This window comes from Amia ocellicauda, chromosome 6 (assembly GCF_036373705.1).
Source record: "Amia ocellicauda isolate fAmiCal2 chromosome 6, fAmiCal2.hap1, whole genome shotgun sequence".
NCBI classification, from domain to species: domain Eukaryota; kingdom Metazoa; phylum Chordata; class Actinopteri; order Amiiformes; family Amiidae; genus Amia; species Amia ocellicauda.
This window is the reverse complement of record NC_089855.1, coordinates 4991956-5015778: the sequence shown is the minus strand read 5'-3', so window position 1 is coordinate 5015778 and position 23823 is coordinate 4991956. Positions and strand designations below refer to the sequence as shown.

Sequence of the window (23823 nt, the reverse complement as noted above, 5' to 3'; positions counted from 1 at the left end):
GGGCGGGCGGGCGGGTGTCTCTGTGTCGCAGGGCTGACACTGCGTCTGTGTCGTAAACAGACTTGAGATGACGGTAACAGGCATGAGATCCTGTTGTATTTAATGTAGTTTAGGACTATGACTGGAATTACCTGTTTTTCAGAGGAAGGGGGCAGGCGACGTCTTGTACAGTAACTGCTTTGTATGCGTGACAAGAAGGTGATGTGACCAGAGTTTCCCATATATATATTTATATATATATGTAGAAAATAAGGAAAAGAGAATACGCTTTTTTCTTTTCTTTTTTTTTTGGGGGGGGGGGGAGGGGTTTAGAAAAATCTCACCATTTTTTTAAACGGTACAAACTTCACTAAACTAAGGGTTGCCATCGTTTTATGAAACTCTTTCAAAAGCCCTCGGGGGACAGAGGTCTGTCTGTGTGTTCAGAGAGTGCAGGCGGACCGAGGACTCGAACCCCCCGCCCTGCGGTCGCCGGAAAAAGCAGCCCAGGGCCTGACAGCCCACAGAGGCCTACTGGGTGTTAAGCTGTTTTATATCTTGGCCGAAATAATTGATTTAAATCAATTTCTGAAGTTCTGACTGAATTGTTCTGATCTGGACGTGTTTCTGAAGATACGGCGCCGTGGACTCTGGGGGGTCAGACGCTGAAGGAAAGTGTTCAGATCTGAAATAAGGGCGGCAGGAGATTAGTGGGGGGGGGAGTCCCGGTGTGTCTCCTTTGACTGACATTTCCTAAAGATGTGATTGCACTGTCAGCATCAGTTCTCACGTTCATATTTACATCCAAACTCTGATGACTATGCAGTTTGAAAGAGTGTTTTTAATGTTTTCTTTTTAAAGTGTGTAAAACCTCGTCATGCTACAGTCAGGCTGTCCGTTCTTCCTGCGCTGGAGAGACAGAGTTACTTTGCACTCGTTCAAACAACCCTTATTTTATAACGAGATGGGAGCTGTCGTACACTGCCGTAAAGCGCTGGACGGACGGACAGACTTCATGTCCACACAGTGGGTTCTTCTTCCCGTTGCGATGATGGTGCTATTTATTTCCCAGCCAGTTTCCACTTCCTGTTTTTTTAGACGGGGTTCGAGGGCCGTCAGACGCTTGTCTCTCTTATAGACATGAAACTATCACAGCCCGACACCCCAGGGATCCCCAGCTCTGGGTCATATCATTATTATTATTATTATTATTGTTATTATTACTATCAAGCCTTGGCATTTTTATGGGTTTAACCATAAATTTCAGGGACAAGAATGTACATTTTTGTAGAAAATAAATATTTTAAACTAATCCTATATACAAAAAAAATAAATTTTAGAAGACCGGAACATTTCATTAGAGAAAGCTGTAGACAATGTTTCTTACTGCCTTTTATACTTCAGTGCGTTTATTTCACAGACAGATACTCCTTAACAGTACTTGACTGAAATGGCCTTGCTTTATTTTCATATTCCTCAGGTTTCAGTAGCTTTTGTTTATTAGTCCAGGACTTTTCTATGTAATTTAGTGATTGGGATTTTATTGTAATCAAACCTACATTTGACTGTATTCTGTTTACCCTTCAACATATTATGAAGATTTTCCTTTCTTTTTTAACTGTGCCATACTAATATATATATATATATATATATATATATATATATATATATATATATATATATATGTATTCTCTCACACACACACACACACACACACACACATACATACACAAACATGTATGTTATCCTTTATAACCATCATTCTTGATTAATAAAAGCAAGTACTTGAATAATGCTTGTATAATAGGTCTAGGCTGATGTTCTTGTCTGAGAGGGTTGTCAATACAATGATAATACTTTGTTTACATTATGTATTTTTATAAAAATGACAAATGACATCAGTTGTGGCTGTTCCTTATCAGACCCCATCTCTTACTGTATGCATTTTCACAGTAGCGCTGTCTATACATGCATGAAGACTGTAGAGGAGGCTTCTGTGATGTGCGAGTTATTGACAGTAGAGCACTAGAGGAGGCGCCTCTGAAGATTGTTGTGTACAGTCATTAAAGAGTCGCCAAAACCTTCGCAACTATCCGGTTTTCAGATCGACCCAAACTCATTTCAGCTTGATCCGTCGTCCCCTGTAGAAACACGGCTGTGAGGAGTTAAAGTCAAATAATGAAGCGGACACACAGGACTGCTGAACCTTTTTTATTTTCATTCACGTCACTTTTCCCAGCGCATCGTTAAAAAAATGTGAACCATCATGTGGTTATTAGTATAAAATCTTCATTCAGTACCCAAATATCAATGCATACAAAATCACTGCCTCTCGCGTGACATCGATCAGCAAGGGCTGTCTCTAGCCTAGACAACGACAGCACGTACGCACGGGTCGAACGGCAGGACGAGGGCCCTGCTCCACATACAGCCACACGACGTCAGTCCAACAGATCTGTACACGCATGTCCGGTCCAGGCAAATATAGAATAAATAAATACATCCGCACACACATAAGAAGCAGCTACACACTGTAAAGGCAGTGCCACCCAGGGGTAAAGTAAAGAGTCATTATAATACCGAAGACAGAGCTGTAGAGCTCCGTGAAAAACGTATTGATGTATTGAGCTGGCTCTGCACCGAGGCAGTCCCTTCTGAGAGCGACGCACGTCAGATATGCAGATGCGTACGAAATGTTCTGAAACGGGGGAGAGGGGTGGGATGCAGATCAGATCGAATCATTGCAATAATAAACTGGAGCCTGAAGATGGAGCAGAAGTCAGAAGATACTGCACCCTGTCCTCCTGGAATTCCCCCCCCAGTTCTGCGTCACTCGCCTCACTGTTGATCTGAACCCACTGAAAGCTTCCCCTTCGAACGCTGCTGTGACCAGGACTGTTAAGGTGAACTAGCAGGGCTTTCTAAGGATATTGTGCCGTTCCCAACAAACATGGACACTTGACAGAGACGCAGAAGAGACTTGGCACAGATCAGTGTTCGTGTTCAGGTAAGATCGCTGCGTTTCAGAGAGCCGCGACTTTCCCACCCTCGAGCTGGACTCGCAGGTCTTGCCCCTTGGGTGTGGGGCGAAGAACAGCCCTGGCATTTCACCATCTTAACGCCAGGCTCGTTCACAACCAGGAAACAGTGACTTTACTGGCATTCAGACCCTTGAAGCCTCGTGCCACTGCACTGGAAAATAAAGCCACTTCGCCACTTCGAGGGAAATTGTAGATTTTATATTAATGACGTCTATAGTTTCAAGTGCCACACAGCCGAATTGTCTCGTCAAATATATTCCCTACCCAGCAGTTTCCTAAAATAAACATGTGGCTTTCAGTCGGCATTGTCCGTCAGTTCTGTCTTTGCCAAACTGGGCGAATATTGGGATACATTATCTGCTCTAATGCTCCCTTCATGCCTGTGTTGAAGACCACTTCCTTAATCGCAATGACAGGCGCTATGAAAGAACACTCTGGAAAACAGACAGACACGATATGGTCTAAGACTGAAATTCCCTTTTCTCAATTTCATAAATAGTGTTCTCTTCTTCCCCAAGAGCTGTAACTCACACCCTGGCCGATTTGAAGTGTTTTCAGTTATTGTCGCCTTCGAACATGCATGGAAACTAGAACGTGTGCCGTATTTAAACTGATCCGACACGAACTCGGAGCAGAATTTGACAGCGTATGAATGTGATCTGCCGAGATTGATTACTGGCAACCGACACTAGATGTTTACAGTGGAAACAATGTCTCCTGTAGCTGGATGTCGGTAGGGACACGATGAGTCAGGCATGCACAACATCGTTTTGTTCCTGTCACTGGATGGCTTCACACAGACAAGTTCAGGAGCTGCTTTCACCGTTTATCTTTTTTATTTTCAAACCAATTTACTTGGTCTCCACTCCCTCTAAGGACAGGATGAGGACACTGGGCACTGACACGAACTCCCGGCCTATCGAGAAGCGGGTCTGGACGGGCAGGAGGCGCAGTCACTATCATTCCAGCCAGTGTGGAAACCACGCCAGCGTTGCGTGTTGCATGGCCTCACTCGCCCTCCCGCACACGCGTGGCGCTGAGCATGGCTGGAGGAGCAGTACCATACATCTTATTAAATAATACACGTCTGAGGTAACGCAGAAAACATACAACTCAGGATGATATTTACACACACCAACAGAAACATACCCAGATTATATAAACAAGTTCAAGCTGCGGGGTTATGGCAGACACTTGGAAATGCTCTACAACCGTGTTCTGACACTACAGCGTGCTTCAAAACCTTCGGGAAAGGGATGCGATGGAGAAATTCATCTCGTCTCGCGGTTCAAAAGGAGGACCCCGGTGAAGTGAGGAGAAAGAAGCAGCTGTGCTTTTCTCTCATCGAGGGGAGCTTTTGAAGTGCCAGACATATGGAGAATCGAGCCTCACGGCACTGGCAGCTCTCCATGCGCCAGAGCCTCCGCGGGACAGGACAGCGCGGCCTCCCCGCCCTCGGACACAGCTCTGTAAATGGGGCCGGTAAGTGGTGTGTTTTTGAGAACGGGATGTAACGTGCGAACGGAAAGTACAGACCGTTCCTCGGCTGCGCACGGGCCCGACTCCCAGACCAGCGAAATCAGAGCGAGGAGGGAGTCTGTGCCAAGGTTGGTTTGCAGCATAACATGAACAGCTCATATCAACTGAAAACAAACCTTTCCATTTTGGTTTTCATACTAGCCCTTCAAGACAGGTTTATACAACAGATGTGTGTAATTGTCTTTGTTTATAGTGTTGTTTACCTTAAAGTTGTGCTTATGTGTCCTTACAGAAACAGTTTAAACGGACACGGTGCCATTCTGAGACAAACATCGCCTTTGTCTCGCCAAAACACGCGTTGTTCGACAAGAGCATCAATAAACGGCATGATTTCCTGTGATGCCACGTGTTGTGTTGAATAGATCAGTCTCTTCAGAAACACTTTGGTGGTTCAGCAACAAATCATGCATTTCTTGTATAAAATGTGTCCAGTATAGTTTAGTATTTAATGATCTCATTAGAATATTGTTAGTGGATTTGAGAAGATTTTTGAAACACGCTGTACACAAACAATCCAATTAAGAGATTCAAGAATACTTGACATTTATTCCTTAGACCAAAAGAAAACAAAAACACAAAAATCTAAATCACATATAATTACTTTTTGCTTAGGATCACCAAAATGCCAATCGAGGATGGTCAGCAGCACTCTAACAACGGGGCTGGGCTCTGTTAATGTCAGCCTCATGAATATGAATGTACTGTGAAGGAGAGAATGGCTGCAAGGGTGTGAAGAGTCTTATTGTGCTTGATCGAACAGATGCATATTCATGGTATTCATAGACTGAATATGCATGAAGCATCATTACGAATGAACCCATAAAACTGAATATTGTTGGTGGTGGCCAGTAAAGGTCACCCTATATTTGTGCTGTCCCTTGGTAAACAGACTGATAATTGTAGCTGATTTACTGAGAGTGATAAAGTGCTTTCTGAGCAAGCAAGAGGCTGATTGAAGTCCCATGACTGTAGCTGTAGCTATAGAAGGGCTTTTACGAATTCTTTTGGGAGCCACTGTCTGTGCTGTAATATCCGTGAGACCCGGTTGTTAAAGTGAAGCCTGCCATCCCTACTCTGCCACACCAGGAACCTCACTTCCTTGGGAAAAACGCAGCCAAGCGTTGCTTTTTAATGGGAAGGATGTGTATCTCCTGGGAGTTCATTTTCTTTAATTTGATGCCTCTGTTCTTCAGAGGCTTTTTGAGGGGGTCATTGGCGTCGCGCTGCTCCGCCTGGCTCTTGCTGTCGTAGCACTGCTGCAGCATGGACTCCTGGGCGCCGTCCCGTTTGAAGGAGAAGTTTTTGGTGGACACCCCCGAGAGACCCTTGATCTTGCCGCAGAAGATCGCAGGGACGGCATCCTTGACGGACACGATGACTTTGGCCGTCTGGGAGGTGCTGACGATCTCAATGTTTCCGCCGCTGCACTTGGGGTCGCAGCCGGGCCGGTTGCTGCCCGGATCCACCACCCACTTGTGCTGTCTGCTGAACTCCAGGGACGCCAGGCCGTTCAGCATCTTGGAGTCCAGTTTCTGTGAGCCCTCCGCTGGGCGCAAGACCTCTAAAGATAAGGCGGCACTGGCTGAGTCTTCGCCGGGGCGGGTCTGGCGCTCTAACGCGTCCCTGGCAGAGTCCTTGCTGGTCTCCAAAATGACAGTTTGGATGCACTGTTTCCTCACGCTGGTCACAGACAAATCGAGGACACTGTCTTGTTGGAAAGGGACTTCCTGTTTGGTTTGGACAGGCAGGGATTTCATAGAGAGGTCCAGAGCTTCTCCATCACTGGGCGACGAGACCTGGTAGGCTATATGGGAACTGTACAAGGATAAGTCCCGGCTCTGAAACTGCACAGGACTCGGGGCCCCCTTGGCGACTGTTTGGGTGGCTTTGCTCAAAGTGCACGCTGGTTTGGGTGGATCTGTGAACCCTTTAGAGTCGGCGTTTTGTGGGATGGGGATGGGGACTGGGATTGGGATTGGCAGAGGCACTGGAAGGGGGACGATGACAGGGTAGGGCACCAGCAAGGTGGCTGGGGGGACCAAGGGAGACAGAGGGGAACTGTAGGCCTGGCCGGGGGGTGGCGGTGGGAAGAAGTTTGAGGAGAAGGGGTCTGTCGGTGCCGATGCAGCAGAGTGGCAGGGAGACGAGTTCAGGTTGTTCTGGGATGGGAACAGATCCTGTAGGATGGCGGAAAACCCTGGGGTCTGGAGCAGAGGCAGGATGCCAGGCTCCTGCGCTGGGCCAGAAGGCTTCTGATCCAGGGGCGGGGGCTGACCGAACGAGAGAGAGGAGTTCTGACACAGCACGTTGTTTTGCAGAGAGATGCCAGGGCAAGCGGTGCCTTGCGACAACATGGGCGAGTTCAGGTGCTGGAACACCTGCTGCTCCAGGATGAGGGGCAGAGGGACGGGGCCTTGGCTGGTCATGACGTAGGGGGTGTTGCCTGTGGTGTTCATCTGTGGGGTGGCACTGCCCGCCACCTGCAGGTGAATGGGCAGCACTACCGGACTGTCCCCGAGGCAGATGGGCTGGAGAACAGTGGCCGCCACTTTGAGGGCCACCCCCCCAGGAGACTCTGTGGGGGGAGAGACCATGGGGGGCGCGGGGACAGCCACCAGCGGGGACAGGGCCTTCTTCATCAGCCCACTGGGATTAATGTTCCAGGCCTCGGCCGTGATGAGCTGGGTCATGCCGTTCTCCATCTTACCACTTCCTCCTCCCGCCCCCCCCCCGGTGCTGCTCACCGCGCTCTGAGGGCTGCCCATGTCCACAGGCAGGCCGGGCTGGGTGTCCTTGTACAGGTCCTCCATCGGGCGGAGGGTCCGCGTCACTTCCTCCCGGGACTCTCTGTGTTTTCGCCAATCCGCTTCAGGTCCTGACGACCAGAGCGCTCATGATCTCTGGGTGTCTCTCTAGGGGCTGTAGGTGGGACCTGGAAGAAAGGCAGAAAAGGATCAGGAAAAGCCGCGCGGTGGTGTCGCTGTGATGCACCGAAGGAGATGGCAGTAATCCGAAGTAAGGAACAACGGTTGCTGCCACAAACCACTAAAGTTAACCCGACATCGAAGGGTGATCTAAACCCACTTTCTCGACTCCTTATTTTTAATTAGAAGTTATGAACATCTCCCCGGTTTGTGTTCATCATCATTCACTTGGTTTAGATGCCTCAGAAATCTGGACCCACGAGACAAGCCCAAACAAACCTACACTGAAATTCACTACCTCGTGGTCCTATTCTGTGATTTACAGCGAGACACTCATGAATTATAATGCTTTGCTGCAGTTTTCGGCTGCATGTCTTAAGGAGGCATATGCAATGTGCCACAAGAGAGAATGATGACTTGCTGAAGGTTGCAAATGTATTTCTAGCCTCCAGTCATCAGTCTACTGGAGGTCACTGCTGATTGCCCTCAGCTCATCACAGGTCTGCTCTAGGATCGCTTGTAATTGACAATAAATCATCCCCGAGCCCATAGAAATATTTACTCAGAAGGAGGCTGGGTGAATTGAAGAGCATTAATCAAGAATGCATTAGAGGGCTCATGAATAAACTTGGCAATCAACAATGCAAGAGCTACATTGTTTCACAGGTAAAACACTACACATGATATCAGCTGGCATTTAGAACAAGCTTTTTAAAATCAATACACTGCTGCCGAAGCCATGTGATGTTTTCCAAACCCAGTATAGTCCTTATTAATGGGAGCTCTGGCAGCAGGTAAATAATTGTTTTGGCAGAGATCTCCTAATAAAACTGAAAGCACAGCAGCAGCACAAGGCCAAACGCACTGACGCCACACCGATTGCATCTCTCATCATCGCCATTGTTTTCAGGCGGTCTCTCCTATTTTCCATCACTCTCTATTCCGAGGAGGAGGAGGAGATCGGTGAGCAACATCACTAACTGTTCACTAGAAAGTATCTGTTTCTGCAAATGAAAGTAACTCTATATGCATATAGTTACCAAACCATGACAGATACTGGCTATATAGTCCAATACGTGTAATCAAACCAAGCTATCGACCCATCAGTGAGAGAATGGTGAGCCGCAAGTAATTGTTACAAAAAAACAAAACTAAAATGAATCCCACAGCTCCACAGTGACTCGAGCCAGCTATGGATATCTATACTTCCTGTGCAGCTGCCAACACGGAGCACAACATCGCAAGCACTTATTGCTAACAGTTTCTCTCCAAATATTTTTTTTCCCTCAACATTTCAGCAGCCTGGAAAGACGTAGGCTATTTCTGTGAACTCAGTTAATACTGTTTTAGGCCTCTCCCGTTACCATTAATTACTTTAGTTGGTCTTGGTTGCTGCACATTAGGTAACATTGCAAAGAGGGGCCAAATGTATCCAAGCAATTATAAAGAGGAGTGCCAAATTAAGTATTGTGCATTAACGCGACACAAATTACAGCATATACTCCAGAAAGCCTGTGAAATAGAAAAGGAAGCATTGTCACTAAAATGATTACGTGTCACAAAGGTAGTTCTACATTTCAGAGGACTGGAGGAAAGAAACACCTGGGCACAGGTTTAAAATAAATGTATAAAAATAGCTCACCTAAACAGGGTCAATAACATACAGACGCAGGTATTTCTGGAATGCTCTGTTGTGTTCATGTGCTGAGCCACTTGCTGACACACAAACCCCATTCAGTATAATCCCACTATTAGCCATTGTTCTCAATTACAGGAATATAAAGTAGGCATACAGTGCAGTGCTCTGATGCCACAGCCAGCATCAAAACAACCTCCTGTGGCTACTTCAGATGTGGTCAACGTCAGCGGCAGTTCAGAGGACAGTGTGCCGGTGGCTCTGTGTGAAGCGTATTTTCACAGGCCTTTGTTAAATTTGGCCTGGGCTATCTTGGGCTGGCTGCTGCTGGTGGTGGTACCTGTGTTTTGTCCTGTGAATGCTTTGTCAGGCACCACTGACTGTGAACTCATGGATACTTCAAACCAGTACCGAGGACGGAGTTTTTTTCAGGTTATACATCTGCAATTATCAGCAGTGATTCAAAATAGTTTGTTCTGTTGTCTGGGGGGCTGAGGGTGCCGTGGTGTACTCAGGCTCAGAGGAACGAGGGAAAGAGGCAGGAGACTCCTAAATTAGCCATCGTCAGCGGCTCCGTCACTTCAAAACCCCGTCGCCATCCCCATGGAAACGCTTCCCGGATTTAGGCCCCGTTGCCAAGGAGAAGTGGAAAATTGATAAAAATTAAAGGGCTCAACTTAAGCTGGGCTGGTTCCCTCTGATTGCTGTCATCAGAGCGCCGGGCTGGACGTTTTCACATCTCATTCACGTCAAAGTCTCTCTTCCCTGTTTTCGGTTCAGTCGGAGAGGTTAAGCCATGGGTAATAAGTCATATGTATTTGCTTTAAGGAAGTATTTAATTTGCGTTTCTTACAAACACAATGCAAGGGGATGACCTATTTTTTCTTCTTCATTTTAAGTAATCTGTGTTCAAAGACAGTATTTAAAGAAGCATTACATTTATTTATTTGAAATTTAAAACACATTTATTACTGACAATAATGAAACACCAATACATCTTAAACAGAAAACAGAATTTAAAGGACAGAGAGATTCATCTTTATTTGATTGTAGAATTTTGTTGCTTATCATTTCATGTTTATAACATTACTCAGATCCGTTTTAAATTAATCTACTTCTAGGAAAATGAAATGGGATGGAATATAATACTATAGTAACATTTTCTCTTGCTTCCCTGTCTTCCTGTTGTTACTTAATGTCTCTATCAAGGCTATTGTCAATGAAATTTTAATAATAATAATGAATTGACTTCCCAAAAATAATATATACACAAATCACACAATTATTCTTCAAATGCAGTCTAAACCAGTAAACCACCTTCTGAATACCAATAGCAAAGTTTTCTCTGTGGGCGTTGGAATATTGTGCTACCAGTTTGTTTCAGAGCAGCACATTGTAATAAACAGTGTGGTTCAATTAATAACTTTTAAAATTAATTAACAAGATTTATGTAGCAATCAAAAGAAGACATGAAACACCAGAAAACTGCACAAATAGTCAGGCGTAATGCATCTGTGATCACTTTATACCCTCACCTACACTCAAATTGAGTTAATAGCCAAGTATGGCAAATCTGTATCACTCCAAGTTACCAAAAGCTACTTTTAGAAATGAAAATGAAAATATCAAGTAACAACACTGACTGCAAGGTAACACTTCAGGACAAGCTGAGATAGCATTATTATCATTTCATCCTACAGAGACTTATAACAGTGACCAGCCCTATTCTTCTCCTCTAAAACAAAGTCCTGTTGTGCAGTTTCCAAGCCAAAACAGGCAAATGCCGTACTATTGAAGGAGAACTTAAAATTCGTATTGTTTAAATCTCTGGAAAATTAAAATGGGCTTTTAATGATACAAGCAACATGAATCCATTTTTTATTAGTTTAAAACATATTACATAGCCAGCCAACAGCTCTGAAATAAACATTCCATAAAAAATTGTAGTAAATTATAATCCCAAATGGGAAAAGCAGTTATTTTTGTATGCACTGCTTCTGACACGATGCATTCAGACTGAAATAAAGTACATGTTGGGTTTCTTTAGTCACGTGTTACAGATAGCGTTGTCCAGTTCTGCAATTCCTGCAAAATTCAACACAAGTGCATCTGTGTTGATCTTTCTTTGACCAATGAGCTGAAACCCACATAAATTAGACTAAACAGAACAGTCTGTATTTGTGTTTCAGTAGTCGTTGTTTAGACCAAATGTAGAGTGCTAGTTTAGTGATATGTTAAACAGCCTTCAGAAACAGGGTGTCTGATCATAGTGATCGCACTGATGCAGGAATATTCAGGAGAAACGCTGGGCGGAGACATGATTCTGTCTTGCAATCAAGGATGGAGTGAACAGTAAAAATTGTTCATCTGTCATAGACTGTGTCATGATCATCTTGGAGATTTCAGTTGATTTCAGGTTCATGATCAGAACCTGTAGGCAGGAGCACAACGGGAATAGAGACCACCGAGAGAAAACATGAAGCCCATCTGATGTTAAGGCAAGTTGAGCCGGTGTCGTTACTGGTTGATAAACAAACCTTACAGGGTTTAACATCAATCTGGGGAACTATTTCTGCTCAAACTCTGGCGTTCATGAAAGGGGTCCAGTCACCTTTGTTATGGCAGCATGTCTCCTTGGACTTGGTAGCAGCGGCCATTTTGTACCTGAGGTGTCCGTCTCTCTCTCTCTCTCTCTCTCTCTCTCTCTCTCTCTCTCTCTCTCTCTCTCTCTCTCTCTCTCTCTCTCTCTCTCTCTCTCTCTCTCTCTCTCTCTCTCTCTCTCTCTCTCTCTCTCTCTCTCTCTCCTGCTGCAGGGCAGTCGGAGCAGGCAGTGCGCTCTCAGGCCAGAGCTGCGGCGCTGCTCAGTTGCTTTTACAGTAGACTGGGCAATGGCTGCCATTCTGTCATAAGCCCTGGGGTTTAAGAGGAGTCTGCCGGCGCTCGCATGGACAGTGCTGGGCCGCGGCGAGGGCAGAGCGAACCGTACCGTCCTGCACTGCAGAGTAACCGAGCGAATCAATGCGCAGCACACGGAGGCGTATGTGGAAATGAGAGAGGGACTTGTACACTACACATTGCTGCATTGTAGGTAGGGGTGGGGGGCTGGGAGGCAAAATACCTTTAATTGCTGCCAATTATGAGCTTAATACTCAGCCCAACAGCCCTGTCAGATATGCCACCTCAGTATCCAAAAGGAATGTCATCTACCACAAGCACTAAAGATTTTTTACTACGCCATTTTTATTTTTTTACATAATGGCATCCATCTGGCATGCTTTTGTACCAGCAAGACCTGGAAAGCAGTATGCGAGCTTGCTTTTTTTTTTTTTTTTTTTAACATTTTTTATTGTTCTCCGACACACTTCTGCCAAAACTGCCAGCTGTGATTGATTTTGTTTGTTTTGTGTTTTTGTGTGTGTAGATGAATGGCAAATCTTTGTGCTTGGTCTTGAACATGGGGCCTTGGGAGAGCGTTTCCCAAGAGCGTTTACACACATTATTGGAAAATGCAATAAAGACGTGTGTATTTATAGCACATATCCATTGTACTTTTCCCTGGCTGCAGCCCAGCAGACAGTATTTTTAGTTTGCGAGTGGAAGGTGTCTATTCACTTGGAATTAATGAAGAATTAGATCACAACACCGACACACGTTCGGATGTCATCCTACAAGCACCCCCCCACCCTCCATCCCTACATAATATGGACTGCCTGCCTCTCTGTAGCATACTCTTAGAGCACTTCAATCAAACTGCCATTGTTTCCCATCAAAGCACTGTAAAAATGCAGTTCACTGACAACAACTAAAATGCCACTCTGCAAGAACAAGCGAGTAAAATGTAACCCGTCAAATCACACTTTTCTCCAAAGCACGTCAGTATAGTTCACAGCACCAGGCAGTCTATTCAGCTGTCAGTATTTTAATTTTACCACAACACTTAAAAATACCCACGCTCACTTACCACAACACAATGACAACAGGGCATAGAATTGAATGTTAAAAGGTATCAAAGCTAGACATTACAAGAAAGGAAATGCTCTTCAGGAAAAAACAACCTCAAAAATAGGTTAAGTTGCCAAAAACAACATTATATTGAATATACTGCTTGACTGGTTTAAAAAACATACGCAATTAGCAATATGAACAACAACAATAATTCAATTTTTTGCATTTATACTGTATTGTTTTTATCCCAACGGATCCCAGCATGCTTCACCAGCAGGAGGGTCACATTTCAGCCCCCACTGCAGTGCAGCACCATCTGGGGTGGCATGTGGCGGCCATTTTGTGCCAGCAGCTCACTACAGCTAAGGGAAACAGCGGGGCTATCTTCCGATTTTGTGTATGAATGAATTATTCTACATGATCTATCTATCATTTATCTCAGTTTCATCACAACTATCCTCGGCAGGTATCACTCATCTGCTGGGTGAAGGTTCCCCTCTCCACGATTCATCCCCAAATGTCACTCGTTGGCTGTACGTATCCCACGTCTACTTCTTCCTGCAAATGTCTCCCAGGAGGTCTTCTTGTATATTATATTATAATTATGATCTAACTCTCTCTCTCTCTCATATATATATACAGTGAGGGAAAAAAGTATTTGATCCCCTGCTGATTTTGTACGTTTGCCCACTGACAAAGAAATGATCAGTCTATAATTTTAATGGTAGGTGTATTTTAACAGTGAGAGACAGAATAACAACAAAAAAATCCAGAAAGACGCATTTCAAAAAAGTTATAAATTGATTTGCATGTTAATGAGGGAAATAAGTATTTGATCCCCTATCAATCAGGAAGATTTCTGGCTCCCAGGTGTCTTTTATACAGGTAACGTCCCCCAAGGTCCCCCTGCTCAAGAAAGCACATGTACATGTACATGAAGTTTGCCAATGAACATCTGAATGATTCAGGGGAGAACTGGGTGAAAGTGTTGTGGTCAGATGAGACCAAAATCAAGCTCTTTGGCATCAACTCAACTCGCCGTGTTTGGAGGAGGAGGAATGACCCCAAGAACACCATCCCCACCGTCAAACATGGAGGTGGAAACATGCTTTGGGGGTGTTTTTCTGCTAAGGGGACAGGACAACTGCACCGCATCAAAGGGACAATGGACGGGGCCATGTACCGTCAAATCTTGGGTGAGAACCTCCTTCCCTCAGCCAGGGCATTGAAAATGGGTCGTGGATGGGTATTCCAGCATGACAATGACCCAAAACACACAGCCAAGGCAACAAAGGAGTGGCTCAAGAAGAAGCACATTAAGGTCCTGGAGTGGCCTAGCTAGTCTCCAGACCTTAATCCCATAGAAAATCTGTGGAGGGAGCTGAAGGTTCGAGTTGCCAAACGTCAGCCTCGAAACCTTAATGACTTGGAGAGGATCTGCAAAGAGGAGTGGGACAAAATCCCTCCTGAGATGTGTGCAAACCTGGTGGCCAACTACAAGAAACGTCTGACCTCTGTGATTGCCAACAAGGGTTTTGCCACCAAGTACTAAGTCGAAGGGGTCAAATACTTATTTCCCTCATTAACATGCAAATCAATTTATAACTTTTTTGAAATGCGTTTTTCTGGATTTTTTTGTTGTTATTCTGTCTCTCACTGTTAAAATACACCTACCATTAAAATTATAGACTGATCATTTCTTTGTCATTGGGCAAATGTACAAAATCAGCAGGGGATCAAATACTTTTTTCCCTCACTGTATATATATATATATATATATATAATCATCTATCTATCTATATATATATTCACACTCAAAACCAGCTGTATATGGTTAAAACATGCTGTTGATTGAACAAAACCCTGTTTAAACCTCAAGCTGACAAGAGGATTTCATAATACTCTGGCCCTCCTCAGTTCATACCTACTTAACCTCTTGCTAAGCTGGCTTAACCTTCACAAGTTCACAATCCTGCTCTCTAGTTTGACGTACCATTCATGCTTCATGCCTGGCTGCTATGCTTTCCTTTTTTATTTTTAAATCATGTGAGTTGAGCAGCTGACCAAAACACTCATTAATAAAATAGGATCAGGAATAGATGAAGAGGGAGCTATCCAACTGTAGTGTGCTCACGTCTGGCCAACAAACACACAGCTCCCAACCCGGCTGTTTCCACCAGAACACCAGGACTGCTTCCTCGGCACTAAAAGAACCGATTAGGACCTCAGACAGTCATGTGACGTCCAGCTCCTGCCAGTTCCCTTCTATGACCAGCCCCCGCCCAGACCACCTTGTGTCTGGGTACTGTCAGCTGCTCGTTGATCTTATCAGTGGAAAATTGATTTGTAGGAAGCCTAATGGTCTCATTGGATTTCTCTGGCCTCACATCAAATACATGACCATGTGACACACAGTGATGCATATTTCTCTGATTAGAAGGCAGGTCCGTATCGCAAGAACTCGGACGCAGTCTTTGAGATGTGGCACTACCCACTTTCGATATTTTTCCAGACAACAAACAGTGCAGAGATGATCAGTACAGAATCGCTCAATAGCGTAAATGTAAATAATTAAAAAAGTAGCACCATATTAGGGACATCTTGTGAGAACCACTTACTCAAACTTGATCACCTAACTCATTATCTGTACAGTATAAAGCAGGCTTTCTTTTGGGAATAGAACATGTGCCGTGTAGTATCAACAAGTCAGTGCAAATCACACTGCCACCATCTGAAGGTTTAAATCTCTCTCTCAACAATGTAAGGAGGTCTGTTTCCTAAGATCATTCACTGCCACTCTATGGTATAGTCCCATGGTGCTTATCTGTTCCAGGTCTCCTGTGGTAGCAAGCGGGACTGAGAATTCCAGTCTGCATGTAAATAAATCAGAGGACACATTGACACAGAAGAATCTTATTATTCATAAAGCAGCCCAGTGGGACACTCAGAGAAGGTCTGATTTATAAACCGCTATCAGAGCGATCAGGATTCATTTAGATACAGTACTGAAGCACAATCTTGTCTTTGAGCTTACAGAAACTGGCTGAAATAAGGCAGACATCTCAGTTAGTATTTCTTTCTTTCTTTCTTTGTTAATTAATGTGTATTTTCAAACACCAGGATTAATTTGAGGATGTAAATGCCTGCGCCGCTTCTGCTGTGATTTTCCCAGTGAGAAGTCGGAGCCCTGAGAGCTACGCTCTGATTACAGGAGGCAGGACGGGCAATGTTTTTGCCAGCATACCAACCTGAAATCCCAGACAGAATTCCTCACCCTCCACATTAATGGTTTCCATATTTTTATCAAGCTGCTCACTTTCCCTTCATCTTTCTGCAGGAGTCTAGGCGGACGAAACCTTGTTTTCACAAGGAAAACATTTGTTGTGCACATTGGTAATATGCAAAGTGTTTTACCCGTCTTTAACAGCTGGAGATGATATAACAGCACCTAAAATCATTTAAAGAAGAATTTAGAGCGAATGCCAGAACTGAGCGATTGTCATTGTGTGTAATCTATGTTACAGTACAGTTTTGTGCCAAAGGCAACAGCCCTGGGAATGAGCAATGTCAGTGGGAAGTTCACTGGGATGTTCCTCTGTCTAAATAGATTTTATGTAGAACTGACGAACAAAGAGACTCTACAATAAACCTAAAAGGACAGCAAATCAAAACAGTCTTCTTACTTCTTGTCTTAACTGTTCCACTATATTTAAGGCTTCATTAAGTATAAATCTTGGCTTTTTCTGTAATGTTTTTTCCATTTTTCCAGTCGTTATTTTCTCAGAACTATACGGTCTCTTTTGCAGAGGGGGGGGGGGGTTTCAGCAACTCTGCAGCTGCAATTTTGTTCTCCTGGAAACAATCATTTGGTTGGAGATTTGTGTTTGAATTTATTGTCAACTCCAATATAATTTTCTTCATATTTTTTTTCTCTTCTTTCCCAGTTTGAATTTGTATGTGTCACCAACAGCTGGAACCCACAAGTGATGGAGGGACAAAAAGAAAGTCAGTGAGCATCCATCAATCTTGTCCCATAGCCTGATCCTCTTCCTAACCTTAAAGCCATATTTGAGGACATTGCTGAACTCCTGAACACAGGCGATCTCCACAGGCTGGGTCTTGATAAAGTGCAAAATGTGCTGCGCATTTACTGTCTCAGGCTAGAAGTATTTCCAGTTAAAGTTTTAAGCCACATTTTAAAATTTAAAAGATTCTTAATGCTTAATAAGAGTAAGTTTTCGCTCTGTAAGAAAAAGCTGGACAATCCATTTGTGATTCTATATGCAGCCATGGGTCAAATTTAGGGAATGCTGTGCATCACTTATGGCCTATCTCTGTTGAAAACCTCCTGGGGTTTGCAGGACCATCAGAGCACTATTCTAGCTGGCTAATTCCAGGCTACACACCTAGCAGTATTCTTTACCTCCAGAGTACTTCAATAAATGACTCCAGATTACAACAGCAAGAGCACTTCACAGATTTCAACCACAACAACAACAAAATATAAACTATAATTGAAAACCAGTGTAGAGTAGGTGTATGCAATATTAGGACTAGAGGCTTAATCATTGCTACTATACAAATCAAATCAAATCAAATCCAGCACTGCATACAAACACATCCGCACGATTTACTACACTCAGATATGTATGTATGCGGATTGCATGAGCTATTACACAGTACAGTAGTGGTTAAAGCAATAAATCAATGTGATTGCTAAAAAAGAAGCACACAACATGTAAAGAACACTAATAAGGAGGCTAACCTTATGAGGCTGTGGTTTGAGGTCAACACACTGTCTGACTGTGTGTTTCGATTAATCTTGAGACACCTAACAAAGCTGTCACGGTTTACACAAATCCACAAAATCAATGCTGGGAGTTTTCCATGTGCATGCATTTCCAAACCAAACTGGCATTAGGGACGAAGCTGTTCAAAGTGGACACACAAATGTACTGAGACACAATTTAAATCCTGATCCACAAGCTACCGCAGATACCATGTCTACAGCTCAGAAGCCCAATTTGACAAGGGTCCAGAGAGAGATAAACGTTCGCAAAGCGAGGACTGCAACCAGCCTTCACATCAGATGGTTTACAGAATAATTACAGGGGGAAAACCTGCCAGGTAGCTGTACAGCACATTCCACATCCCTTTTGATGTAATAACCCTATTTTCAGTCATCTGTGTATCGTAGGAACCCTCTCACTCAAAATAAACAAGCAGGCTATTTAAATGCACAACAAAGCATAAACATTTGAAGACTCATATTTGAATCCAGAAATGCTTCCTCGACTGTGACTTGACATTCGCTGTTCAAGCAGGCGCTTGGGTAATGAAAGGAAAGCCCTAGATTGCAGTGACCTTCTCGGGGGCCTGTTTTCTGAGCCCTGTAAGCCCAAGGGGGAAGAGACCCCAGCTTAATGAACGCTGCTTCAAAGCATTGTCTGTCATTGTCTTTCCACACAGAGCCTAGCCAGGCATTTGCTCTCAACTTATGCCTAACAGACAATTTTCTCATTACTTTAATTTCTACTTGGAAACATAAATCAATTTTCGTTATACAAGATAGCTGCACCAAATGTATGCCATAAAAGCTTTGGCGCAACTGTATTGTTGTTTTGATGTCTGAACAAAGTCGTCTAGCGTGATTAAGAATCCCATGTTGTCACTCCCAAGAAACAGTGTAAGTCCATCTCCTGCACACTCGTTAAAAGAGGGCGAGTAAATTAATGTCTGATGTCCAGATGGTAAAGGGTTCACTATAATTGCAAGGTCAGTGAAGTCAGTTTGAATGATTTCTGTGCATATTACCATAATCAGCAATTATGGGGTCTTAATGGCTGCTGCTTTATTGCCAGTCATTTTAATGAAGTTCTGTAGGGATACATAAACCTGGTCTTTCTCCTGTTTGTCAAGTGCTCCTATTTGTTGTGCTTTAAGATTAATTATATGGTGTGGAACCCCCAAAAATACTGCAACACAAAAACTATGCACAGCAACACAGCACTGTGATGTTGATTTTTTTAAAGCATCTTACAAATTATGGATTATGTAGACATAATCCTAAATATTTATACACATGTTCTGTGTATGTTAATATTGATGAAACTCAAGAATATTTTTGTTAACTACAAAATGTAAATACATAGATTCATTTAATAAACTTGCAATTTTTAAATACAAATAATTGATTCCCTATCAAAAACTCTCAACCTCTTTTTAAGTTAGAAACATTTATTTTTGTTAATTTTTTGTTCAAAGTGAAACATTGCCTGAAAGTATTATCAATCTGAAAGAAAGAGAAAAGAACATTCCTGGGCGTGAAACAATGTGTGATGAATTTGCTCATTTTGACAGTGTAACCTATGAATCTCACCTGTCACACGAGCAAATTCTGAGTAAACATCACCCTTAAACCCTGTAAGGCAATGTTCTCGTGTCTAGGGAGAGTGCCAAAAAATGTACGCTTTTACGAGCAGTAAATTACTTTTGCTGTTCTTTTTTTACATGCATATGGTGATGTGCTAAAATGTGCACAAACCGTGTGGATGAAGTACTGTCTTATTGATTAAGCTCAGTTAAACCATGCTGAGAGCAAGTAAAAAGCATGTGGAAAACAATAAACCATGCACCACTTAACCTTCTGGGTGAAGCTAAAGTGCAATCAGGGATGTTTGATGAATTGTTAACATATTCTGCAGCGCTGTAAATATTTTATATTTGCCATGTATCAGAGGGGGGTGTATCATAGGCAACAAACGCCCCTTTTTCTTTCCGAAACAGAATCAAAAACACGAATGTGTCGATCTTAATAACTGCTTGTCAGAATAGCTGTGGCTTTTTAAGGACACACAGAAACTGAACAGTACATGCATTCATGATTTTGTTTACTCTAATGCTCCACCATGAGGAAAGTCCTTCAGAGCAAGGGCCACATTAAAGAAGAATAGGTGATTTGTTCTGTCCGAAAGCAAAGCAGCTCGTCTATTATTGAGTCTTCTGCGTATGTAGTTGTGTTCACTCATGTTGTTGTCTTCAACTTAAGAAAGGTATACACGCCACCTCACTGCCAAATCTACTGCAAGTGAAGCCAAGAGAGAAGGTCTGAAGAGATGGTATATAGCTTGTACGGCTGTATACTGCTCTCACTGGGTGAATAAAAAAGAAAATGTGTTTTTCATCTTCCATCATTTTAAAATTATCTCATATTGTTTCCATTATTTATTATTATTATTATACAAAAAATATAGTAATTAACAATGTTTTCTAATTGTAAAGGTAGTTATTCAAGCTCCAGATCATGACATACTATAATAACACAAGAACCAATATTTTACCATCCCTGTAACCAGTCCCTCCAGTCTCTGCTGAAATGGCTCTGATTTGGGTTGTATGTAACAAACCAATCCCAAGTTCAAAGTATTACAAAAAAAAAATACGAAGAAAATAAATTGCCCCTGGAAGTGGGAAATTGGTCGTCAGCCAAACTGGGTTTGAGAGGATGCAGAAGCCACACAAAGTGCTCGCAGAAGATAGATGGCACAGGGAGGGGGTGGTTGGTAATCATCTCTCCACAAAACCAGCAGAGACGGTGGTGCCGTCAGAGGCTTATATACATTAATGTTTGCGCACACAATAGGTTATATACAGCCCGGCGTTTTGCACAGGCTGTGTGCGTTACACTGCGTGACAATGAAGCGGAGGGGCGCCTGTGCCAGCGCAGCCCGGGCACCATCCACACACACACGGCTGACATTTCATATGTCAAAGGGCTCAACTGTCAAGCTTTTAGAGACGCCACAACGCTCGTCTTATTATACAGTGTTATTATTAATGATCTTGCAGATCTTTTACACGGCCGTCCATGCGCCTCTCCGCGCTGCCCAGGGGAGCTCTACCGTTACAGCTCAACACGGCGCTGTTTGGAAACACGGCCGCCCGGGAGCGCAGCCCGGTGTGCAGTTTCAGCAGCGCCTCCGCGGACCTCCATCCATACCGGGCTTTAAAACAACCGAGCTGCTGCCACCGGGTTATGATGGTACATTCCAAGAACACACACACACACATACATACATACATACATACATACATACATGTGCGTGTGTACATAATAACCACACACACACATATGTAGTATGCATATATAAATACTGCACTGACACATCGCTTTAACGGCGCGTCCTCCTTAAACACAGAACCAGCGCACCTGTGCCAGCGACGCCGGCACTGAGCGCATAATCCCGGCTCCCTCGCAGGCGGCCGGGCAGCAGCCTGAGCGCGTCTCCTGGGCCGCCACGGTCCCGGTCGTCGTGTTTGTCTTTACTGTCCATTTTACAGACGCGGCTGTGACAATCACACAGTCTCCGCACATCCCGACAGCCCTGATCTGACACAACACGGGTCCACAGCCGCACGACACCGCGGCGCTTTCCGCACGGTACCGGGAACGGGCCTTACCTCCGCGGTGTCTGAGTCCGGAACCAGGACAATGCGCTACTGCCCGGGCGGAGGTGCACCTAGAAGCCAGGCATCGCCGGCGCAGCGGGGCGGTTCTGCTCCTGGTCAAGCAGCGCATCCAGCATCGCTCAATCGTGCGGTCCTGTTCAGACGTGGCCGGCGGGCCGTGTGTCCCGCCCCGGCGGTGTGAGCCTGTGAGCCCGAGAGGCGGCGGAGACGGACGGCCGGTTGAGTCGCGGTGTCGGCGGCGCCGGGCTGGCTCGAGCTCGGTCCGGAGGCGCGCGGCTGATCCGGTGACAGGCTGCGCGCGCAGCTCCGGGATCGGCGCCACCCCCACGAGGAGCAAAACACGGGCGGGATGTGCAATAAAGCGTGTGTGTGTGTGTGTGTGTGTGTGTGTGCATGCGTGTGTGTGTGTGCATGCATGCGTGTGTGTGTTTGTCTCTGTGTGTATGTGTGTGTGTCTCTGTGTGTATGTGTGTGTGTGTGTGTGTGTGTGTCTGTGTATGTGTGTGCATGCGTGTGTGTGTGTGTGTGTGTGTGTGTATGTGTGTGCATGCGTATATGTGTGTGTGTGTGTATATGTGTGTGTGCATGCGTGTGTGTGTATGTATGTGTGTGTGTGTGTATGTGTGTGTGTGTGTGCATGCGTGTGCGTGTATGTATGTGTGTGTGTGTGCATGCGTGTGTCTGTGTCTTCATGCATGCCTTCAGCAATTCAGTGGCCACTTGAAATTGTATTAATATGCATATTGTGTTTATTCAGTTTTATGTTGTGCTTTGTAGTCGACACTTTCCTACTACTACTACTAATAATAATAAAGCTGATGTTCCAGATAAGCTCAATTTTATTTATATTAATAATCAGCTTAAATTGAGCTTTATTTTTTTTCCTAACAATATTTTAAAATGTTTGATCACCAACATCAATTCAAGGCAGGGGTTCCCAGTGTCTGGTGATGGAGGGCCGATTCCCAGAGGTTGCATTGGATGGGGGGGCCGCAGTACAAAATGAACCACCAATTTGATTTGCTATACATTTCTGTCAGGGAACATTTATTAACTTTAATTGTTTTATTGCTTTCCCCCAAATTACATGTGCAATTTGTAACAGAAAATTGTCATTAAGTGTAAAAATATAAAAAAGCTTCAGAAAAAGGGGTGGTTGAAGGTTGGCTTTAGGGGGCCGCACCAAACATCCTCGAGGGCTGCATTTGGCTCCCGGGCTGCACTTTGGGAACCCCTGATTTAAGGTGTAATCAGGCAAATTCTGGTGTTTGTAAATAGGAGCTCAGCTAGAATGAAAACCAGGACACACACATTTCTCGGCAGGAGCAAGCTACCACGCATGGCATACATGTTTGATTGCTTACTGTCTAAGAGAAAACAAACAAACAAACCAGCTCATGTATCGAGTTCAGAATATTTTTATGTTTAAATAATAGTTAATCATACATATGCATTAGGGGGGCAGGATTAGGTCTCTGTTTTGATCCACATTAGGCATTTTTCCAGAATTCTTACACGCAAACCTTCAGTGAAACAAGAGCAAAATAGACATTCCTTTGTCTGTTCGCAGAAAAAAAATCCGAATTTAATTTGATTCTTTCTTTCCCGAAAAAGCTTTAACAGTACAGCTGAAGTGCTGGCAAGTTGTCAACAGTGATGAATGACTCTATGAATACCAATGCTACCTGCAACAGTGGAGGACCAGCACTGTCTGCAATATGAAGAGATGGAGGCAAAGGAAAATTCACTTAGTTAACCAGGGAGAGAAAGCTTATTACAACCAATTACTACAGACTCAGCCTCTGTATTTCCATTCAAAAAGGATGTTATATTTACCTTGAAAAGGGAGAATCCTGGTTTGCAGAAAGCAAAGTTGTAACGCCTTCCCAGGAATATATAGCAGACTAATCGGAAGCAGCTCAAAATCAGCGTCAGGAAGAGCAGAGTGTTTGTGACCTGACAGTACCCCTCAGATTACATTTTAATTCACTATAAGTAGAATAACAGTATATCTACTTTATCCTGTAAAAGCACTGAATTCTGTACAGGGAATCCACATCCACAGAGATCACTGGAGTGAATCTAGACTGTGACAAACGTCTGTGACTGTGACTAGATGTCTCAAAGGGCAGATCACAAGGCCTGGAAATTGTTAGATAAATTTATCTTACGTTTTTATTATTTTTGAAAGGAATTAAATTAATTACTACAATGTTGCACATTTCACTGATAATGTATTCTGTATTAAGTCTAGTTTAAGACCATCCTCTGCTCAGTACCTGAAAACAAC

The 23823-nt window shown here is 44.0% G+C and overlaps 1 protein-coding gene across 1 annotated transcript; it reads right to left on the bottom strand.

Moving 5' to 3' along the window:
- Nucleotides 1–2175: 2175 nt before the first annotated feature.
- Nucleotides 2176–21845, bottom strand: rai2 (retinoic acid induced 2). Its single transcript, XM_066705861.1, has 2 exons — nucleotides 21525–21845; nucleotides 2176–7491 (listed from the first exon to the last, which is right to left on the bottom strand). Exon 2 carries the CDS (start codon nucleotides 7367–7369, stop codon nucleotides 5651–5653), a length of 1719 nt encoding a protein of 572 aa, XP_066561958.1. The 5' UTR covers nucleotides 7370–7491; nucleotides 21525–21845; the 3' UTR covers nucleotides 2176–5650.
- Between the last annotated feature and the right edge of the window lie 1978 nt (nucleotides 21846–23823).

What these genes read in the sequence shown, in the direction of transcription:
- rai2 (XM_066705861.1), bottom strand. Translation starts at nt 7,369, where the DNA reads ATGGAGGACCTGTACAAGGACACCCAGCCCGGCCTGCCTGTGGACATG.